Raw genomic sequence first — 22699 nt, 5'->3', positions numbered from 1 at the left:
GGACACTGGGGGAGTGTGAATGGGAGGGTTCTCTCTGTGAGGGACAGGACACCAGGGGGAGTGTGAATGGGGAGGGGTCACTGTGTGCGAGGGACAGAACACCAGGGGGAGTGTGAATGGGGAGGGGTCACTGTGTGTGAGGGACAGAACACCAGGGGGAGTGTGAATGGGGAGGGGTCACTGTGTGTGAGGGACAGAACACCAGGGGGAGTGTGAATGGGGAGGGGTCACTGTGTGCGAGGGACAGAACACCGGGGGAGTGTGAATGGGGAGGGGTCACTGTGTGTGAGGGACAGAACACCAGGGGGAGTGTGAATGGGGAGGGGTCACTGTGTGCGAGGGACAGAACACCAGGGGGAGTGTGAATGGGGAGGGGTCTCTGTATGAGTTGGGGGGGGCAGGACACCAGGGGGAGTGTGAATGGGGAGGGGTCTCTGTAAGAGTTGAGGGGGTGGGGGCAGGACACCAGGGGGAGTGTGAATGGGGAGGGGTCTCTGTATGAGTTGAGGGGGGGGCAGGACACCAGGGGGAGTGTGAATGGGGAGGGGTCTCTGTATGAGTTGAGGGGGTGGGGGCAGGACACCAGGGGGAGTGTGAATGGGAGCCAGTTTGCCTGATTGCTGCCAATCCATGAAACTGGAAATGATATATTAAAACATTTAGATTCTTGCAATCTGCACCACTTTTTCATTGCAACCATTCGGAAGAACATTATCAAACTGGTGTGGGTTCAGAAAATATTCTCCGGGATGTTGCCAGGAATGGAGTGTTTGAGGTCTAAAATGCCTGGAATGTCTGAGACCTTTTCACTGGAACATAGGAGATTGAGGGCATTCCTTATTGAGGGATGTAAAATCATCTGGGGCACAGGTAACGTGAATAGGTCTTTACCCTCGGGTGGGAAGTTCAAAACTAGGGGGTAAAATTACAAGGAGAGAGGAGAAACCTTTAGAAATGACGAGGCCAACATTTTGTACACAGACTGGTTCGTGTGTGGAATGAACTACTCGAAAATGTGGTGGATGCAGACACACTTACAATGTTTAAAAGACTTTTGGATAAGTCGATGAATAGGAAAGGTTTAGTTTAGTTTGGGAACATGGTTGGTGTGGACTGGTTGGGCCACAACATCTGCTTCAATGCTGTACGACTCTATAACTCACAACACTGAACTGCACTCAAGGAAACACTCTGCTTAATAACACTTAATCCTAAATTTATATGAATTGCAAAGTCAGAGTTGGAAGACTGCATTATTATGAGGGCCATCAGCTTGTAGAACATTACTCAGAGATGGGGAAGGGACAATGGCCTGGAAAAGTGAGAAAATGAGCATTTTATATTGGGTGTTCCTGGACTGGACGCCCAGCTAGGTCAGAGAATATGGGTTAATCGCTGAATTGGACTTGACATTGGTTCGGGTATAGATAATGGCACAGGGACAGGCGGCACAAGCAAAAATGCTTGCTATTAAACCCTGGAGAGCTAACACGCACCTGAATGCACAACAGGTCACTTAGCCCAGGACCCTCGCAAAATTAGTAAAAACGCCTCCTTACATAATTGAGGGCTGGAGCAGATTTAAAATGCAGTACACTCAATCAAATCCAGATACTGAAAAACTAACGTGCAAAAAAACTAGTCGTCGTTTCTCATAAAACAAAAGAACCGCAGATACTGGAAATCAGAAACAAAAACAGAAATTGCTGGAGAAACTCGGCAGGTCTGGCAGCATCAGAGAATATAGAACGATACAGCGCAGAACAGGCCCTTCGGCCCTCGATGTTGTGCCGACTTATGAACTAATCTAAGCCCATCCCCCAACACTATTCCATCATCATCCATATGCTTATCTAAGGGCTGTTCAAACCTCCCTAATGTGGCTGAGTTAACTACATTGGCAGGCTGGGCGTTCCATGCCCTTACCACTCTCTGAGTAAAGAACCTGCCTCTGACATCTGTTTTAAATCTATCACCCCTCAATTTGCAGCTACGCCCCCTCATACACGCCGACATCATCATTCTAGGAAAAAGACTCTCACTGTCCACCCGATCTAATCCCCTGATCATCTTATATGTCTCTATTAAATCCCCCCTTAGCCTTCTTCTCTCCAATGAGAACAGACCCAAGTCTCTCAGCCTTTCCTCATAAGACCTTCCCTCCAGACCAGGCAACATCCTGGTAAATCTCCTCTGCACCTTTTCCAATGTTTCCACATCCTTCCTGTAATAGAGTGACCAGAACTGTACACAATATTCCAAGTGCGGGCCGCACTAGCATTTTGTATAGTTGCAGCATGACATCACAGCTCCGGAACTCAATCCCTCTACCAATAAAACCTAACACACCATCTGCCTTCTTAACAGCACTATCCATTTGGGTGGCAACTTTCAGGGATCTATGTACATGGACTCCAAGATCCCTCTGCACATCCACACGATCAAGAATCTTTCCATTGACCCAGTACTCTGCCTTCCTGTTATTCTTCCCAAAGTGCATCACCTCACATTTATCTGCATTGAACTCCATTTGCCACCTCTCAGCCCAATTCTGCAGTTTATCCAAGTCTCCCTGCAACCCGTAACATTCTTCCATACTGTCCACTACTCCACCGACTTGCGTCTAAGTCATTTATAAAAATGACAAACAGCAGTGGTCCCAAAACAGATCTTTGTGGCACACCACAAGTAACCAGACTCCAGGCTGAATAGTTTCCATCAACCATCACTCGCTGTCTTCTTACTGAAAGCTAGTTTCTAATCCAAACTGCTAAATCACCCTCAATCCTATGCCTCCACATTTTCTCCAACAGCCTACCATGTGGAACCTTATCAAAGGCTTTACTGAAGTCCATGAACACCACGTCAACTGCCCTACCCTCATCCACATGCTTGGTCACCTTCTCAAAAAACTCAATCAGGTTTGTGAGACAGGACCTGCCCTTGACGAAACCATGTTGGATATGGGATATCTGGTCAGCATGGACGGGTTGGACCGAAGGGTCTGTTTCCATGCTGTACATCTCTATAACTCTATCTCCAATCAAATTGTTGTTTGCTAGATGATTATAAATCCTATCTCTTATAATCCTTTCTAAAACCTTTCCTACAACAGATGTAAGGCTCACTGGTCTATAATTACCTGGGTCATCTCTACTGCCCTTTTTGAACAAGGGCACAACATTTGCAATCCTCCAGTCCTCTGGTCCTAAACCTGTAGACAATGATGACACAAAGATCAAGGCCAAAGGCTTTGCCATCTCCTTCCTAGCTTCCCAGAGAATCCTCGGATAAATCCCATTCAATCCAGGGGACTTATCTACTTTCACACCTTCTAGAATTGATAACACCACCTCCTTACTAACTTCAATCCTTTACTGTCTAATATCTCATACCTCATTCTTATCCTCTACAATATTTTCCTTTTCCTGAGTGAAAACAGATTAGAAATATTCGTTTAGCACCTCTCTAATCTCCACAGCGTCCACACACAATTTCCCACTTCTGTCTTTGACTGGCCCTATTCCTACCTTGGTCATCCTTTTATTCTTCACATACGTATTGAAAGCTTTAGGGTTCTCTTTTATACTATGTGCTAAAGAACTGCTCATGTCCTCTCTTTTCTTAACTCTCTCTTTAAATCCTTCTGAGATAATCTGCTACTCTCCGTCGCCTCATCTGAACCATCTCGTCTCAACTTCACATAAGCCTCCTTCTTCCGCTTGCCAAGAGATACAATTTCTGTAGTAAACCCCGGGTCCCTTACCTTATCGCTTCCTCCTTGCCTGACAGGGACATACCTATCAAGGACACGCAATATCTGTTCCTTAAACCAGCTCCACATTTCGATTGACCCCATCCCCTGCATTTTGCTGTGCCATTCTATGCCTCCTAAGTCTTGCCTAATCGCATTATAATTGCCCTTCCCCCATCTATAACTCTTGCCCTGTGGCATGTACCTATCACTTTCCATCGCTAAACTAAATGTAACCAAATTATGGTCACTCTCTCCAAAGTGCTCACCTACCACTAAATCAAACGCCTGGTCTGGTTCATTACTAAGTACCAGATCCAGGGTGGCCTCCCCTCTTTGTCGGCCCTTCAGCATACTGTGTCAGGGAACCCTCCTGTACACATTGGACAAAAACTGATCCATCCGACACACGAGAGTTATAGCATTTCCAGTCAATGTTGGGGAAGTTAAAGTCTCCCATAATGACAACCCTGTCCCTTTCACTCCTGCCCAGAATCGTTTTGCCAATCCTCTCCTTCACATCCCTGGAACTTTCTGGAGGCCTAGTAAAAACTCCCAGCAATGTGACCTCTCCTCCCCTGTTTCTAACCTCAGCCCATACCACCTCAGTAGACAAATCCTCGTCAAAAGTTCTTTCAGCCACCGTTATACTGTCCTTGACTAACAAGGCCACACCTTCCCCTCTTTTACCGCCTTGCCTGTTTTTAATTCAACATCTAAACACTGGAACCTGCAACATCTATTCCTCAACCTGCTCTATCCATGTCTCTGAAATGGCCACAACATCGAAGTCCCAGGTACCTATCCATGCTGCAAGCTCACCTATCTTATTCCAGACTCCTGGCGTTGAAGTAGACACACTTCAAACCAGCTTGCTGTCTGCCGGCACACTCCTATGACTGTGAAATCCTGTTCCTGTCCTCCCTACTCTCATCCTCCTGTGCACTGGAACTGATCCCATCCCCCTGCTGAGCTAGTTTAAACCCACCCGATTAGCACAAGCACATTTCCCACCCAGGATGTTAGTACCACTCTGGTTCAAGTGAAGACCGTCCTGTTTGTAGAGATCCCATCTTCCTCAAAATAAGCCCCAATTATTGATGTATCTGAAACCCTCCCTCCTGCACCATCCTTGCAGCCACGTGTTTAGCTGATATCTCTCCCTATTCCTTGCCTCACTATCATGTGGCACGGGTAACAAACCAGAGATAACAACTCTGTCTGTTCTAGCTCTCAGCTTCCACCCTCGCTCCCTGAAACCCTGCCTAACACCCCTATCCTTCTTTCTACCTCCGTCGTTGGTACCTATGTGGACCACAACTTGGGGTTGGTCACCCTCTCCCTTCAGGACCCCAAAGGTACGATCCGAGACATCACGGACCCTGGCACCTGGGAGGCAACACACCAACCGTGAGTCTCGTTCGTTCCCTACAAACCTTCTACCTGACCCTCTAAATATTCAGTCTCCAATGAATATTCAGTCTCACACTCTCCCCTCCTATCCCCCCTTCTCTTCTGTGCAACAAGGGCAGACTCGGTGCCAGAGACCTGCATGCCCCTGGTAAATCATTCTCCCCCCAAACAGTATCCAAAACAGTATATTTGTTTTTCAGGGAAATGACAACAGGGGATCTCTGCACTGACTGTATTTTCCCCCCTTCTAACAGTTACCCAGCTTTCTTTGGGCCTAGGAGTAATTAATTCCCTGTAACTCTTATCTATCACAGCCTCTGCCTCCCGAATGATCCAAAGTTCATCCAGCTCCCACTCTGATTCCTGAACGCGGTCTTGGAGGAGCAAGAGTTGGATGCACTTCCTGCAGATGTACTTGGATGGGTCACTAATGGCGTCCCTCACCTCAAACATCATGCAGGAGGACCATTCCTCTCCCTGCATTGTCATCCCTGCTAGTCCCCTTATCAGAAAGTAAAAAATGAGAGAAACTTACCTGAAGTGTCCCTGGTGTTTAAGGTTACAGGAGGTGGATGGGTGGGACGCCCTACAAGGGTAGGGTCTCGGGTTTAGAAAACACTCACTTACGTTGCTGAGGAGAAAAAAAAGGTCTCTCGTTTCCCAGAAACCCCTGCTCTCCGATGTCAGATGTCAAGATTTAAATTAATGACTCATTTTTCGCAATGAAGACAGAAACAGAGTTAAGATTTCAAGTCCACTGTTTTGAAGAAGGATAATTGGATTTGAAATGTTAACCTTTTTTAAAATTGAATTTTTTTTCTCATTTTGAGCAGGTATGGCTGATGGAGGGAACTGGGGCGAGCACAAAACAGTTATTAAAATCATTGTGTGAGATATGAATTCCCGACTCAAGCAACTATCTGTGTGGAGTTTGCACATTCTCCCCGTGTCTTCGTGGGTTTCCTCCGGGTGCTCTGGTTTCCTCTCACAGTCCAAAAGTGTGCAGGTTAGGTGAATTGGCCGTGCTAAATTGCCCGTAGTGTTAGGTGAAGGGGTAAATGTAGGGGAATGGGTCTGAGTGGGTTACTCTTCGAAGGGTCGGTGTGGACTTGTTGGGCCGAAGGGCCTGTTTCCACACTGTAGGTCATCTAATCTAATATCAACAGTGACAAGGTCATTAAACCTAACGTGCTTAATTTGCAATCATCTCAACTGGTTTTCCGAAATTCCCTAGTCATTGTATTAAGGTGTTTTAATTTTGAATTAACACAGTCTGGCTCAGCCAAGACTGCTAGATTTGAGATAGCGTTTCAAACAGTTAATTTGCAGAAGTCTAAATTGATTACCTGAGTAAAAATTGAAGCATTCCTCCTGCGGCTGCCTGTGGTGCATCACATCCCAGTTTCTGATCTGAGGTGGTTTGTTCCTTCACGCCATCTTCATTCCTGCTGTGTGCTGCGATTCCAGGCTGACCTGGTGAGAGTGAAAAACAGCCCCAGGATAACTGGTTGACGGACAGTGTAAATTTAATCCTAACCCAGTGACTTTGAATAGCTAACTGTGGGGCTTATTCTCAATGGGGCACTGATCTTCACAGCTGGGACCGCCATGTGCCCACTTACACATATGGCTGTGCCCTTGGGTGCATCACAAACCTTGCTGGTCTCTAACCTCTGAGCAAATTGTCCTACAAATTTGTTAGAATCCTTCTGTGTCATCCGCCATTTGCAATCATCTTGTGAGTTAGAAGGGATGACATTCCCACCTGAATTGAAGCTGATGGCCCTCGATTAGAATCATAGAGTCATAGAGATGTCCAGCACGGAAACAGACCCTTCGGTCCAACCCGTCCATGCCAACCAGATATCCCTACCCAATCTAGTCCCACCTGCCAGCGCCCTGCCAATTCCCTCCAAACCCTTCCTATTCACATACCTATCCAGATGCCTTTTAAATGTTGCAATTGTACCAGCCTCCACCACTTCCTCTGGCAGCTCATTCCATACACGTACCATCCTCTGTTGAAAAAGTTGCCCCTTAGGTCTCTTTTATATCTTACCCCTTTCATCGTAAACCTATGCCCCTCTAGTTCTGGACACCCCCACCCCAGGGAAAAGACTTTGTCTATTTATCCTATCCATGCCCCCTCATGATTTTGTAAACCTCTGTAAAGTTACCCCTCGGCCTCCGACGCTCCAGGGAAAACAGCCCCAGCCTGTTCAGCCTCTCCCTGTAGCTCAAATCCACTAACCCTGGCAACATCCTTGTAAATCTTTTCTGAACCTTTCAAGTTTCACAAAATCTTTCCAATAGAAAGGAGACCAGAATTGCACGCAATATTCCAACAGTGGCCTAAACAATGTCCTGGACAGCCGCAACATGACCTCCCAACTCCTGTACTCAATACTCTGACCAATAAATGAAAGCATACCAAACACCTTCTTCACTATCCTATCTACCTGCGACTCCACTTTCAAAGAGCTATGAACCTGCACTCCAGGGTCTCTTTGTTTAGCAACACCTTACCATTAAGTGTATAAGTCCTGCTAAGATTTGCTTTCCCAAAATGCAGCACCTCGCATTTATCTAAATTAAACTCCATCTGCCACTTCTCAGCCCATTGGTCCAACTGGTCAAAATCCTGTTGTAATCTGAGGTAACCTTTTTCACTGTCCACTACACCTCCAATTTTGGTGTCAGCTGCAAACTTACTGACTATACCTCCTATGTTCACATCCAAATCATTTTTATAAATGACGAAAAGTAGTGGACCCAGCACCGATCCAAGTCAGGATCCGGGGATATAGCTGCCGGTGTGAGCTGCCCTCACACCACACCAAGATCGAATCAGTGTGCCCTTCTTTGTTCAGCCAATGTTTGCAATGCTGTAATATTTCTCACAACCTCTGCCTGCCATTTTAGTGGAAGAGTTACCTTAATGGGTTTGGAGAATGTTGTTGCTTAGAAGGCCCCTAAACTATGGAACTAAGTTGTGCACTGTGTGCTGTGAACATCAAGTAATCCTCCTGGCTTAAGGAGAGTGTACCAACCTGAACCCCATGAGCCAGGCTGCAGGGTGGTTTCACATTTTGCTTGGGTAGATGTCTTTGCTCGTTTCTAGATTATAAAAATAAAAATATTTGAGTCAATGCACAGTTACAGAGCTCTGGAGAACTCGAACGCCTGGGCGCATTAGTGTGTGCAACAAGACATTACTGATGGTACGCCAAGTTTGGTTAATTGCTAGAAAATGGTGTGGTAAATATGTGACAGGTCGTTGGAAAATTAATTCCTAAACTGGATCAAGGCAAAATCTTCCGAAGTAACTGAGGGAACAGCATCAAGCACGGTTCCAATTAAATCTATTTCCCCCCCCCCACTAGCACCACCAGTGCTATCCTTTGCTTCTGCTCTATCTCTTGATATGACCAGTCAGCTTATCTGCTCCCTTGCCACTTCTCCACATTGCTGCCCCTGGTATTTTTCTGGAGTGACGGATCACTGCCTCTCAGTGCAGAAACCCAACCTTCACACCCATTGTTACCAGTGACCATCTACACAAGCTCATTCATTCAGGATTAGGGGGAGGGGGGGCTTATATCCAGCCGCCTCTTGAATACATTCAATGTTTCGGCATCAACTCCTTCCTGTGGTAATGAGTTCCACAGGCTCACCACACTTTGGATGAAGAAATGTCTCCTCACCTCTGTCCTAAATGGTCTATCCCGAATCCTCAGACTGTGAGCCCCCTGGTTCTGAACACACTCACTATCAGGAACATCCTCCCTGCATCTACCCTGACTGGTCCTGTTAGAATTTTATAAGTCTCTGTGAGATCCCCCTCATTCATCTGGACTCCAGTAAAAACAATCCGAACCTCATCAATCTCTCCTCAAACTGGGATGTTACCCAGTATGGTGATGAAACATCTGAAAACGAATCTTCCAGCTCAGCGATTAAACCTCCATCCCTAAACAGTCGTTTGCAGTTCCCCCACGCTTTCCTTGAATGTTTGCCTTTACCTATCCACTGTCAAAAAGTGTAGTGCTGGCAAAGGACAGCTGAACAAGCAGCATCTGAGGAGCAGGAGAGTCGACAGTTTTGAATCTGATCTCCAGCATCTGTAGTCCTCGCTTTCTCCTAATTGCCTATCCACTGTCATCCCTTTAAGTAACTCTCCTAAATTTGTCACGGCGGACTCACACCTCATATCTTCATGGTTTCTTTTATTAAGTTCCAGCACTCTAGTCTCCAAATCAACTACCTCACTCTCTATCTTGATAAAAAACTTCTATCATGTTATGGTCGCTGATCCCAGAGGGGTCTCGCACAGCTAGATTGGCAATAATCCCCTTCTCATTCCACAGTACCCAGTCTAAGGCCTGCTCTCTGGTTGGTCCCTCCACATATCAGTCAAGAAAACCGTCCCGTGCACACTCCAAGAATTCCTGAAGTTAGACATCAGAGGAATACAGCAGATAAATGCATGCTGGCTGAGATGATGTAGGAGGGAGGGAAGCAGTATAGAGCATACAACAGTACAGAACAGAACAGGCCCTTCAGCCCACAATGTTGTGCCGACCACTGATCCTCATGTATGCACCCTCAAATTTCTGTGACCATATGCATGTCCAGGAGTCTCTTAAATGTCCCCAATGACCCTGCCTCCACAACTGCTGCTGGCAACGCATTCCATGCTCTCACAACTCTCTGTGTAAAGAACCTACCTCTGACATCCCCTCTATACTTTCCTCCAACCAGCTTAAAACTATGACCCCTCGTGTAGGCCATTTCTGCCCTGGGAAATAGTCTCCGGCTCTATCTATGCCTCTCATTATCTTGTATACCTCAATTAGGTCCCCTCTCCTCCTCCTTTTCTCCAATGAAAAAAGTCCGAGCTCAGACAACCTCTCCTCATAAGATAAGCCCCCCAGTCCAGTCAGCATCCTGGTAAACCTCCTCTGAACCCTCTCCAAAGCATCCACATCTTTCCTATAATAGGGCGACCAGAACTGAACGCAGTATTCCAAGTGCGGTCTAACCAAAGTTTTATAGAGCTGCAACAAGATCTCACGGCTCTTAAACTCAATCCCCCTGTTAATGAAAGCCAAAACACCATATGCTTTCTTAACAACCCTCTCCACTTGGGTGGCCATTTTAAGGGATCTACGTACCTGCACACCAAGATCTCTGTTCCTCCACACTGCCAAGAATCCGATCCTTGATCCTGTCCTCCGCTTTCAAATTTGACCTTCCAAAATGCATCACCTCGCATTTACCCAGGTGAACTCCATCTGCCACCTCTCAGCCCATCTCTGCATCCTGTCAATGTCCTGCTGCAGCCTACAACAGCCCTCTATACTGTCAACGACACCTCCAACCTTTGTGTCGTCTGCAAACTTGCTGACCCATCCTTCAATCCCTTCATCCAAGTCATTAATAAAAATTACAAACAATAGAGGCCCAAGGACAGAGCCCTGTGGAACACCACTCACCACAGACTTCCAGGCAGAATATTTTCCTTCTACTATCACTCGCTGTCTTCTGTTGGCCAGCCAATTCTGTATCCAGACAGCTAAGTTCCCCTGTATCCCATTCCTCCTGACCTTCTGAATCAGCCTACCATGGCAAACCTTATCAAATGCCTTGCTGAAGTGTCTTGGGATACAGGGGCCAGTTCTGGGCAAGATAGGATTTGTACAGACCAGGCAGGTTGCACTTGAATAGAACTGGCACAAGCATTCTGATGGAGTGGTTGGCTAGCACCATCAGAAAGGCTCCAAACTAGTATGGCAGAATGTGGGAGACAGGAAGCAATATTAGACAGGAAAACCAATGTGTGCAGAGAATTAGAAAAATTATCTTTACAGTAGGAAATAGAAAGGGAATGGGTGAGATCAGGTTAGAAGGGAATGTAATAATGCCAAAATTGTAACAACTTGGTAAATGAGTGAAGTGTTGTAAATAAGGTACACACAAATAGTCATGTGGAAATATGCTATTGTGACAATATGGAGACTCAATGTTTGAAGAACAGGACTGGATGCTACATATTCCTGGATAAAAGGTGTTCAGGACGGAGTAGGAAGAAGCAAAAAAGGGTGTAACAGTATTGACTGAAGAGAATGTTCCAAAACTGAAGAATTTTTATTCACTTGCGGGGCATGGGTGTCATGGCCAACATTTACTGCTCGCCCCAAGTTGCCCTTGGGGCAGCACGGTAGCTCAGTGGTTAGCACTGCTGCCTCACAGCGCCAGGGTCCCGGGTTCAATTCCAGTCTTGGGTGACTGTCTGTGTGGAGTTTGCACATTCTCCCCATGTCTGCGTGGGTTTTCTCCGGGTGCTTCAGTTTCCTCCCACAGTCCAAAGATGTGCAGGTTAGGGCGGGCTGGCCATGTTAAGTTATCTGTAGTATTAGGTGCATTAGTGAGAGGGAAATGGGTCTGGGTGGGTTACTCTTCGGAGGGTTGGTGTGGACTGGTTGGGCTGAAGGGCCTGTTTCCACACTGTGGGGAATCTAATCAGAAGATTAATAATGAACCGTTCCAATCCACCTGCTATAGATTGACCCACAATGTCATTAGGGAGGGAATTCCGGAAGGAGGATGTTCCTAGAAGCATCAAGGACAGAATTGATTTGGTTGGAGCTAAGGAACAAAACAGCTACCATTTCATGGCTGGGCACATGTTAGAAATGTGTTGCTGGAAAAGCACAGCAGCTCAGGCAGCATCCAAGGAACAGGAGATTCGACGTTTCAGGCATAGGCCCTTCTTCAGGAATAGACACGTTAGTCCAAACACTGGTAGAAAAGTTACATAGAGAAACAAATTCACGAGGAAATTACAGAGGGGTGCAAGAACCATTGAGGGATTATAATTTAATTACAGTAAATTCCTTATTTAAAGTTGCCCTATTTATTGTTTTGCTTTAATGGTGTAAGTTAATGACACCTGTACTCTTGTCAAGAATCGTAAGACTCATTTTGACACATTTCTTGCTGACCTGATTGATACTTTCCCACGAACTGACTTGGTTGGGGGCTTCTCTGCTTCATGTCCTCCATGTTGCAGCCTCTGGTGTTCCCCAACCTCTGGGTTCTGTTGTCTTACTCACTTCCAAAGCGGCCTTCTTTATTACCGGCCTCCGGATCACTATTAGCGGCCTCTGTGTTGGGGCCTCCCTCCCTCCGCGATTTCAGAGTTGTGGCCTTTTCCGCCTCCCAACCCAAGGATGCAGTGGCCATTCCCCATTCCCCAGCCTCACAGTTGTGGTGTTTCCCCACTCCTTACATTCCACGAAGCAGCCCCCAATCGTTCCCTCCCCTCTGTGTTGTGGTCTCCCTCATTCCCAAGTTGTAAGCTTTCCCCTTCCCCCACCTTCAAGCCGTGTCCTCTCCTCCCTCCCGGCTTCCAATTTGTGCCTAGCCCCATTGCCAATATCTGGGCTGTGATCCCTTCCTCCACCCCAACTCGCCCAGGAACATTTAGGAGCTGCCTTTAATAGGATGGCCTGACCTCGAACAAAAGTATTTGTCAGAAAAGCTGTAACTAAACATGAAGCTGCCTTGAAAGAGGAACCGTTGAGGTACAGATTAGAAACATTGCCTCATCCTTTCCCTTGTTGGTCAAGAAATTCAGAGACCCTAAATTCCAAAAGGGATAAAGAGTAAATTAAAATGGAAAAAGTTTGCATATGATGGATGTCAGGTGGATAATACAATTCAGAGCTAGGTTGTGTATCATAAAGAAAGAATAGCAATGATAGGGTCTGACAAGAGACCGGTAGCTCATATAAATGACAAGGTAGAAGTCCATTGCAGGCATTTATATCGTTAAGAAGGAGAGTGAATTCAACCAGAGATCAAAGAAGAGACTTACATACTAGTGGAGTTTTGGTTGAGATACTAAATGAATACATTGCCCCTGTTTTAAGAAAGAAGATGCTACCCAAACCATGGTGAAAGAAGTGGAGTTTAAGACACCAGATGGACTAGAAATGAATAAAGAGTAGATACTAATTGGGCCGGCTGTACTTAATGTTGATAGGTCATCAGGGACAGATGAAGTACATCTAATGGTACTGAGAGAAGTAAGTGAAACTGCAGAGACTCTGGCCATAATCCTCTGATCCTCCTCTCCAGGGTTATGCCGGGTGACTGGAGAACTGTACGGGTACATCCTTGTTTAAGTAGGGCTAAGAGAATAAGTCCAGCCACCACAGGCCAGTCAGATTAACCTTGGTAGAAAAGATTTTTGGAACAGTAAGTCGGGACAAAATTAACAGAACACTCAAACAAACGTGGATTCATAAAAAAAACCAGCATGAGCTTGAGAAAGGCAGCTAATGTGCTGATTTGGTCGAGGTTTTTGATAGCAGGGAGCACTGATGAGAGTACTGTGTTTGTTGTATCGTATATGGACCTCCAAATGCATAAGTTAAGGAATTATAGGTCAATAGGGATGCAGTGGCAAAAACATTTAAGGAGTTATCCCAGAAAGCGCACAGCAGATACATCCTAATACGTAAGAAAAATCTGAAGGGACAAATCTGCCATCTGTGATTAATCGAAAAAGTCAAAGATAGTTAGCGAGTTTTGTAGCTCAGGTTGAGGCTCTGGGTGTAGGTTTGCTCGCTGAGTTGGAAGGTTCGTTTTCAGACATTTCATCAACAGACTAGGTATCATCTTCAGTGAGCCTCCGGATGAAGCACTGGCGGTGTAGCCCGCTTTCTGTTTATATGTTTGAGTTTCCTTGGGTTGGTGATACCATTTCTGGTGGTCACGGCATTTCCTATGGCAATGTCATTTCCTGTTCTTTTTCTCAGGTGGTGGTAAATGGGATCCAAATCAATGTATTTGTTGATAGAGTTCCGGTTGGAATGCCATGCTTCTAGGAATTCTCGTGCATGTCTCTGTTTGGTTTGTCCTAGGAGAGACATGCACAAGAATTCCTAGAAGCATGGTATTCCAACCGGAACTCTATCAACAAACACATTGACTTGGATCCCATTTACCAGCCCCTGAGGAAAAGAACAGGAAATGACATCACCGACTCAAGGAAACTCAAACTTATAAACAGAAAGTGGGCTACACCACCAGTGCTTCATCCAGAAGCTCACTGAAGATGTTCCCGAGTATGGTGACAAAATGTCTGAAAACCTTCCAGCTCAGCGAGCAAACCTACATCCAGAGTCAAACATAGTATTAAAGAACATATAATTGTGCAAAGATAGGTGGTAGGTCAGAAGATTGGAAATAAGTTTTCAAGAAAAGAATTACCAAACGCTCTATGAGGAGGAAATCGTTAGACCACTTTACATTACCAGGGAAGCCTAGTTCCCTAACTGGGTAACCAGTCACCTTTCTCACCTACCGGGAAAACAGGAAATCAGGGAGGTGGTGAGTTGACGCCCTTGAGTGGCCCTTAATTGACCACTTAAGGGCCTTACTTGTTGACAGTTCAAGAAGGTTCCCAATGACATAATTGACAAGGTGGCAAGTATATGCCCAAGCTAACTCACCCCACCATTCTCCCTTCTCATCACCTCTTTCACCAATTGTGCCCACAGACTCGACAAAACTCAAGCTCAGCCTGTTGGAGTCAGAGCACAGAAACAGACCATTCTGTCCTCTTCCTTCTTTAACCTCCTAGGATCACTTACCCTTACACTTCTTATAAGCTTTCTCTCCATCTTAACTCTAAACATTTCAGCATCTTTGCAGGATTGGATATCTTCCTGGAACTTCTGCTGTCCTGTAGCAGGATGGAGGTAACACTGTCTCCATTACATATTCAGTAAAGCGACAGCAACAAAGGAGGCGCTACACCAAGGTAATTTACCCCATCCCTCTCTGTGCTCCTGAGCTGTCAACCTTTGGCAAGAATGTCTCTGAACAATTGTTTCCTATTACATCCAGAACACCAACCCTCTCTGGTCCCAGTACATGAGTTGACTGCCCGCAGAATCTTAGCCGTTGTTGCTTCCCCAGTAGTGATCTCGAGAAAGTTATAAACAAATGAGCATCCGACGCATGGTTTAGTAATTCTTGATTCAGTTTTGTTTGGACGTGTCATGCATTGTCGTAAAAACAAACTGCAGACACTGAAAATATGAAATAAGAGGTTAATAAATTATCATCAAAACTGGGATGTGACAAAAAAAAAGCAGGGAAGGGAATGGAAGAAGAAAAAATTTGTTCAGAATTAGCTGCTTATATGTCAAATTTCCAGCATGTGGTATTTTGATTTTTGTTGCTAATATGAAACAGAATGCTTACAGTGTGTATATGATAAGAAATCAGAACTAGTACAAATTAATTAAATGTAACCATACAATTCTAATGTTGAAATTGAGTTGTGCACAGTTACATGGTCACTGAGGAAGGGATAAATCCCAGTTGCCACACATTTGAAATAGTTTCAAAACAGTACTGAATAAAGCTAAAGATCACCTTTCAGTGGGTCAGGATAGTTGATCAAGATGCAAATACTAAAAGTTCAGGAATATTACATTTTCTGCTGATTTTGAAAAGATTTTGTTACTCAGTATGCTGAAAATTTGGAATATAGATCTCACAAAGTAGTGTTACAGAAACCATGGATAGATTGGCTCTTTAACAAACCTACCTTCCTCTGCTTTTCCCTCATTGTCCCAGAGCCGACCAGGTTTTCTTTATTGATGCTTTTCATCAGGGTATTTTTACTCCTTTAAGTTAATTTTTTTTATTAGTCTCATCCAATCCAAAGACTTATGAAAAGAAATGCAGCATAATTCACAGGGAATGTATGATTAAATGAAGATTTGGGAGAACAGTAAAAAAAAAACACCCAGCTAAACCACAATAAAAACAGTAAAGAGTAAAATTAGATAATATACCATTAACGTTTGTGACAAAAATCTGAACAAGTAGATAGTAACTCCAGACTAGAGATCACGGTGACAGTAACCCCAGACTAGGGTTCACGGTGACAGTAACCACAGACTAGAGTTCACGGTGACAGTAACCCCAGACTAGAGTTTACGGTGCCAGTAATTCCAGACTAGAGTTCACGGTGACAGTAACACCAGACTAGAGTTCACATAGACAGTAACTCCAGACTAGAGTGCACGGTGACTGTAACACGAGACTAGAGTTTACGGTGCCAGTAATCCCAGACTAGAGTTCATGGTGACAGCAACTCCAGACTAGAGTGCACGGTGACAGTAACACGAGACTAGAGTTCACGGTGACAGTAACCCCAGACTAGAGTTCACGGTGACAGTAACTCCAGACAAGAGTTCACGGTGACATGAATTCCAGACTAGAGTTCACGGTGACAGTAACTCCAGACTAGAGTTCGCGGTAATAGTAACCCCTGACTAGAGTTCACGGTGACAGTAACTCCAGACTAGAGATCACTGTGACAGTAACACCAGACAAGAGTTCACGGTGACAGTAACTCTAGACTAGAGTTCACGGTGACAGTAAGACCAGACTAGAGTTCACAGTAACAGTAACTCCAGACTAGAGTTCACGGTGACAGTAACCCCAGACTAGAGATCACTGTGACAGTAACACCAGACAAGAGTTCACGGTGACAGTAACTCTAGACTAGAGTTCACGGTGACAGGAACCCCAGACTAGAGTTCACGGTGACAGTAACCCCAGACAAGAGTTCACGGTGACAGTAACACCAGACTAGAGTTCACAGTAACAGTAACTCCAGACTAGAGTTCACGGTGACAGTAACACCAGACTAGAGTTCACAGTAACAGTAACTCCAGACTAGAGTTCACTGTGACAGTAACCCCAGACTAGAGTTCACGGTGACAGTAACACCAGACTAGAGTTCATGGTGACAGTAACCCCAGACTAGAGTTCACGATGACAGTAACCCCAGACTAGAGTTCACTGTGACAGTAACACCAGACAAGAGTTCACAGTGACAGTAACCACAGACTAGAGTTCACGGTGACAGGAACCCCAGACTAGAGTTTACGGTGCCAGTAATTCCAGACTAGAGTTCACGGTGACAGTAACACGAAACTAGAGTTCACGGTGACAGTAACACCAGACAAGAGTTCACGGTGACAGTAACACGAGACTAGAGTTCACGGTGACAGAAACCCCAGACAAGAGTTCACGGTGACAGTAACTCCAGGCTAGAGTTCACGGTGACAGTAACCACAGACTAGAGTTCACGGTGACAGTAACCCCAGACTAGAGTTTACGGTGCCAGTAATTCCAGACTAGAGTTCACGGTGACAGTAACACGAAACTAGAGTTCACGGTGACAGTAACACCAGACAAGAGTTCACGGTGACAGTAACACGAGACTAGAGATCACAGTGACAGTAACACCAGACTAGAGATCACGGTGACAGTAACCCCAGACTAGAGTTCATGGTAACAGTAACACCAGACTAGAGATCACGGTGACAGAAACACCAGACTAGAGTTCACGGTAACAGAAACCCCAGACAAGAGTTCACGGTGACAGTAACTCCAGGCTAGAGTTCACAGTGACAGTAACACCAGACTAGAGATCACGGTGACAGTAACCCAGACTAGAGTTCACGGTGACAGTAACAGGGGACTAGAGTTCATGGTGACAAAAATCTGAACAAGTAGATAGTAACTCCAGACTAGAGATCACGGTGACAGTAACCCCAGACTAGGGTTCACGGTGACAGTAACCACAGACTAGAGTTCACGGTGACAGTAACCCCAGACTAGAGTTTACGGTGCCAGTAATTCCAGACTAGAGTTCACGGTGACAGTAACACGAAACTAGAGTTCACGGTGACAGTAACACCAGACAAGAGTTCACGGTGACAGTAACACGAGACTAGAGTTCACGGTGACAGAAACCCCAGACAAGAGTTCACGGTGACAGTAACTCCAGGCTAGAGTTCACAGTGACAGTAACACCAGACTAGAGATCACGGTGACAGTAACCCAGACTAGAGTTCACGGTGACAGTAACAGAGGACTGGAGTTCATGGTGACAGTAACCCCAGACTAGAGTTCACGGTGACAGTAACACCAGACTAGAGTTCACGGTGACATTAACACAAGACTAGAGATCACAGTGACAGTAACACCAGACTAGAGATCACGGTGACAGTAACCCCAGACTAGAGTTCATGGTAACAGTAACACCAGACTAGAGATCACGGTGACAGAAACACCAGACTAGAGTTCACGGTAACAGTAACCCCAGACTAGAGTTCACGGAAACAGTAACCCCAGACTAGAGATCACGGTGACAGTAACCCCAGACTAGAGATCACGGTGACAGTAACTCCAGACTAGAGTTCACGGTGACAGGAACCCCAGACTAGAGTTCACGGTGACAGTAACCCCAGACAAGAGTTCACGGTGACAGTAACACGAAACTAGAGTTCACGGTGATAGTAACACCAGACAAGAGTTCACGGTGACAGTAACACGAGACTAGAGTTCACGGTGACAGAAACCCCAGACAAGAGTTCACGGTGACAGTAACTCCAGGCTAGAGTTCACAGTGACAGTAACACCAGACTAGAGATCACGGTGACAGTAACCCAGACTAGAGTTCACGGTGACAGTAACAGGGGACTAGAGTTCATGGTGACAGTAACCCCAGACTAGAGTTCACGGTGACAGTAACACCAGACTAGAGTTCACGGTGACATTAACACAAGACTAGAGATCACAGTGACAGTAACACCAGACTAGAGATCACGGTGACAGTAACCCCAGACTAGAGTTCATGGTAACAGTAACACCAGACTAGAGATCACGGTGACAGAAACACCAGACTAGAGTTCACGGTAACAGTAACCCCAGACTAGAGTTCACGGAAACAGTAACCCCAGACTAGAGATCACGGTGACAGTAACCCCAGACTAGAGATCACGGTGACAGTAACTCCAGACTAGAGTTCACGGTGACAGGAACCCCAGACTAGAGTTCACGGTGACAGTAACCCCAGACAAGAGTTCACGGTGACAGTAACACGAAACTAGAGTTCACGGTGACAGTAACACCAGACTAGAGATCACGGTGACAGTAACTCCAGACTAGAGTTCACGGTGACAGTAACCCCAGACTAGAGTTCACAATGACAGTAACTCCAGACTAGAGTTCACGGTGACAGGAACCCCAGATTAGAACTCAAGATGGGTGGGAAGTATGAAGGTCATTAGTGAAGTGACCGTTGATGGTTGGGCCAAGGGACATTGTGCAGTGCTTGGATAGCAATATATTGCCTCCAACGACCATGTTTCTTTGACTGGCTATGACACCAACCTCTAGAAAGGTTTCCTCTATGCCTTCCGACTTCTGTTTTGCTTGTACACCTTCATGCCACTGTCAATCAAACGCTGTCAAAGGCAGTTACTCAGCTCACCTCTTGAATACAGCTCTTTCCTCATGATTGGACCAAAGCTGCATAGCACAATGTGATGAGTGTCTTATTTCTGTGCTGTAGCTTCTACATCACTGACCTTTTCCTGTTCGACCGTAAATGTGATCTCTCTGGTTTCTCCTCACTGGCGTCTTTTGTTCCTGGGAATGCTGCCGTCTTTTCCGTCAGCTTTTCTACAGGACGCTTCAAATTAAAAGTAAAATTTTAATTCATGAACTTACTGTGCACTTCAATTTGCATAAACAGTGCACAGTTGCAGTACAGGAAGTCTTCAAAACACAGAAAATTATTCAGCAGCTGGAAGTGTGCTGTTATACACTTGCAGGAAATGAAGGTTACTGCTCAGGGCTCCATTTGCACGGAGTCACTGTAACTTATAGAATCATTAAAATTATAGCACAGCAAGAGGGTTCTCAACATATTAGGCCCGTACCACTATCCCCTCTTCAACAACTACAATGTGAAAAATTACAATTAGAGTCATACAGGATCTCTGTTCTAAAAAGAAACACCAAGCTTTTATTTCTCTGATGTGAATATTTGGTTTGCTGGTTTAGGGTTCATTGCACTGTAATATCAACTCTCGAGATTTGAATGCAGTTATTTTGATGACTTAATTGCGATTGTATCTGGAGTTGCACGGTGGCCGAGTGGTTAGCACTGCTGCCTCACAGTGCCAGCGACCCAGGTTCAATTCCAGTCTTGGGCCACTGTCTGTGTGGAGTTTGCTCTAGTTTCCTCCCACAAAAAGATGTGCAGGTTAGGGTGGATTGGCCGTGCTAAATTGTCCCATAGTGCCCAGGGATGTGCAGGTTAGGGTGGATTGGCCGTGCTAAATTGTCCCATAGTGCCCAGGGATGTGCAGGTTAGGGTGGATTGGCCGTGCTAAATTGTCCCATAGTGCCCAGGGATGTGCAGGTTAGGGTGGATTGACCGTGCTAAATTGCCTGTAGTGTTAGGTGCAGGGGTAAATGCAAGGGAATAGGTCTGGGTGGGTTGTTCTTTGGAAGGTCGGTGTGGACTTGTTGGGCTGAAGGGCTTGTTTCCACACTGCAGGGAATCTAAGATTGTGAGACAGCATTGTTTTCAAAGCCTGCAAGCAGTCTCCAGTTTAAAAGTCTAGTTTTGTGTGTTTTGCATGAGGGATCCTATTTTAATCACTTTTCAATTTAAATTGGCTCTTTGGCTTGGGTTCAGTCTCAATCTGAAGAGTTCATTAGACTTCAGTGGCTTTGAGCTATCTTAATATAATTACCACTATCAAGATTGCTACACATCGTCTCAGGTAAGTTCCCAAAGAGACAATCGTTAAATAAAGAATAAATTGTATCATGTTATCTTTTGTCGGGGACTAGGCAGTCTCACATATTTGGGGTGACAGGTACATTTCCCATGAACCAGAAAAGGGACCAGAAGAAATGGTTGTTCGTGCATTAAAGTCATAGGTGATAAATAGTCATCACGTCATGGGAGTCTGCCCTCTAGCTACAGGGAAGGCATTGATATAACTGGATTCCATTGCTAGAGCCAACGCTGTGATTTTCCCTCCCTGGAAGTGGCAAGAAGGGAAAATAACGGGACAAGACAGAAACTGCTGGAAAAGCTCTGACAGCAGCATTCCCAGTCGTTTGTGTTTTTGTTTCTGATTTACAGCATCCATCGTTCTTTCAGTTTTGAAATGACGGAACACGTTGGCCTTAGGGAGCAACTCACCAATGGGGGTCCACTGGAGACTTTCCCAATCTACCAGCCGTTAAGGCCTTTAAGAGGTCAATTCCCAATCAGGTCAGGGCCTCAACTCCCCAACTCGCTCCTCACATGCCTCCCCAAGCAAGATGAGAGGTAGATAGTTTCCTGGTTAAGAAGGCAGGATGATCCATCTGGGGAATGGGGTGGGGTTGGGGGATTCTAACTGCTCCAATATGGGGGGAATTGAGGCCCGAGTGATGACCAAGAGGATGACCTCAGAAAGGTGCATCTGCTTGATCTTGCTTCCAATTGTCCTGGCCCCCTCAGCCTGCAACCCTCGACCCCTCTGAAGGGAAAATAAAAGGGGTACATTTTTTTCTGATGAATCCCCTGAGATGTAAGCTTCTACCAACTTCTTCCTGCGTTAGGGTGAGACACTTGTCTCTGTTCTGCCTGTCAGCTCCGAATGAGCTGAGCGATGGGAAAATCTGGTGAGTTATCTCTGCATGTTCATCACCACCTAAAAAAAAAGATTCCCCACACTTAAAAAAAACCACGCTCATAGTTTAGTATTTACGATTTGGAGGGCTCCGGTACATGGAACACAATCGTAAATTTGTCAAAGGGTGGGCAAATAATAAAAGTCTGCACCTAGCATTTTTGATTAGGTTGATCGACGTTTTTGATGAAATAATGGAAGAAGTCGATACAGGTAATGCAGATAATGCTCTGGTTGGCAAAATGCCACATAAAGTCCTTTTCAGCACAACTGATCATTGCTGTTTTTATGCTCTATATTAGCCTCTTCCAAATCCTTTCCATCCAACCTGATAATATGTCCTTCTGTTCCCTTCTCCTGCGTGTGTTTGCCTTGACTCCCTTCTAATGCAATCATGCTATTTTATTCTGCCACTTCTCATGGTAGTGAGCTCCACACTCTCTGTGTAAAAGGATTTCTCCTGAATTCCACAGTGCATTTATTAGTAAATCTTATACTTACAGGCCCTAGATTTTTTTTTTGCTGGGAACATGCTCTGTATGTCTACCTAATTAAATCTGGAGAATTGGCCTTTGCTGTCCTTGAACAGGAAGATTAAAGAAAGAATCCCTACAGTGTAGAAACAGGCCCTTTGGCTCAACCAGTCCACACCAACCCTTCGAAGAGTAACCCACCCAGACCCATTCCCTAACCCCATTACTCTACATTTCCCCTGACTAATGCACCTCTGAAAACTATGGGATAATTTAGGACGGCCAATCCACCTTAACCTGCACATCCCTGGGCACTATGGGGCAATTTAGCACGGCCAATCCACCCTAACCTGCACATCCCTGGACACTATGGGACAATTTAGCATGGCCAATCCACCTTCACCTGCACATCCCTGGGCTAATGGGGCAATTTAGCACGGCCAATTCACTGAACCTACACATCTTTGGATGGTGGGGGG

The 22699-nt window shown here is 45.5% G+C and overlaps 1 protein-coding gene across 1 annotated transcript in view; it reads right to left on the bottom strand.

The window, feature by feature from the left end:
* LOC132836196 (membrane-anchored junction protein) overlaps positions 1–22699 on the bottom strand; it is a 77480-nt gene that overhangs the window by 21279 nt on the left and 33502 nt on the right. The window contains exons 6-9 of the mRNA XM_060855524.1: positions 19639–19742; positions 15795–15873; positions 8218–8284; positions 6514–6640 (exon numbers count right to left, since the gene is read on the bottom strand). Of these exons, the coding sequence (XP_060711507.1) occupies positions 6514–6640; positions 8218–8284; positions 15795–15873; positions 19639–19742 (377 nt within the window). The remainder of the gene's footprint in view (positions 1–6513; positions 6641–8217; positions 8285–15794; positions 15874–19638; positions 19743–22699) is intronic.

This window comes from Hemiscyllium ocellatum, chromosome 46 (assembly GCF_020745735.1).
Source record: "Hemiscyllium ocellatum isolate sHemOce1 chromosome 46, sHemOce1.pat.X.cur, whole genome shotgun sequence".
In the NCBI taxonomy this organism is placed as follows: domain Eukaryota; kingdom Metazoa; phylum Chordata; class Chondrichthyes; order Orectolobiformes; family Hemiscylliidae; genus Hemiscyllium; species Hemiscyllium ocellatum.
This window is presented reverse-complemented; position numbering and strand designations above follow the sequence as displayed.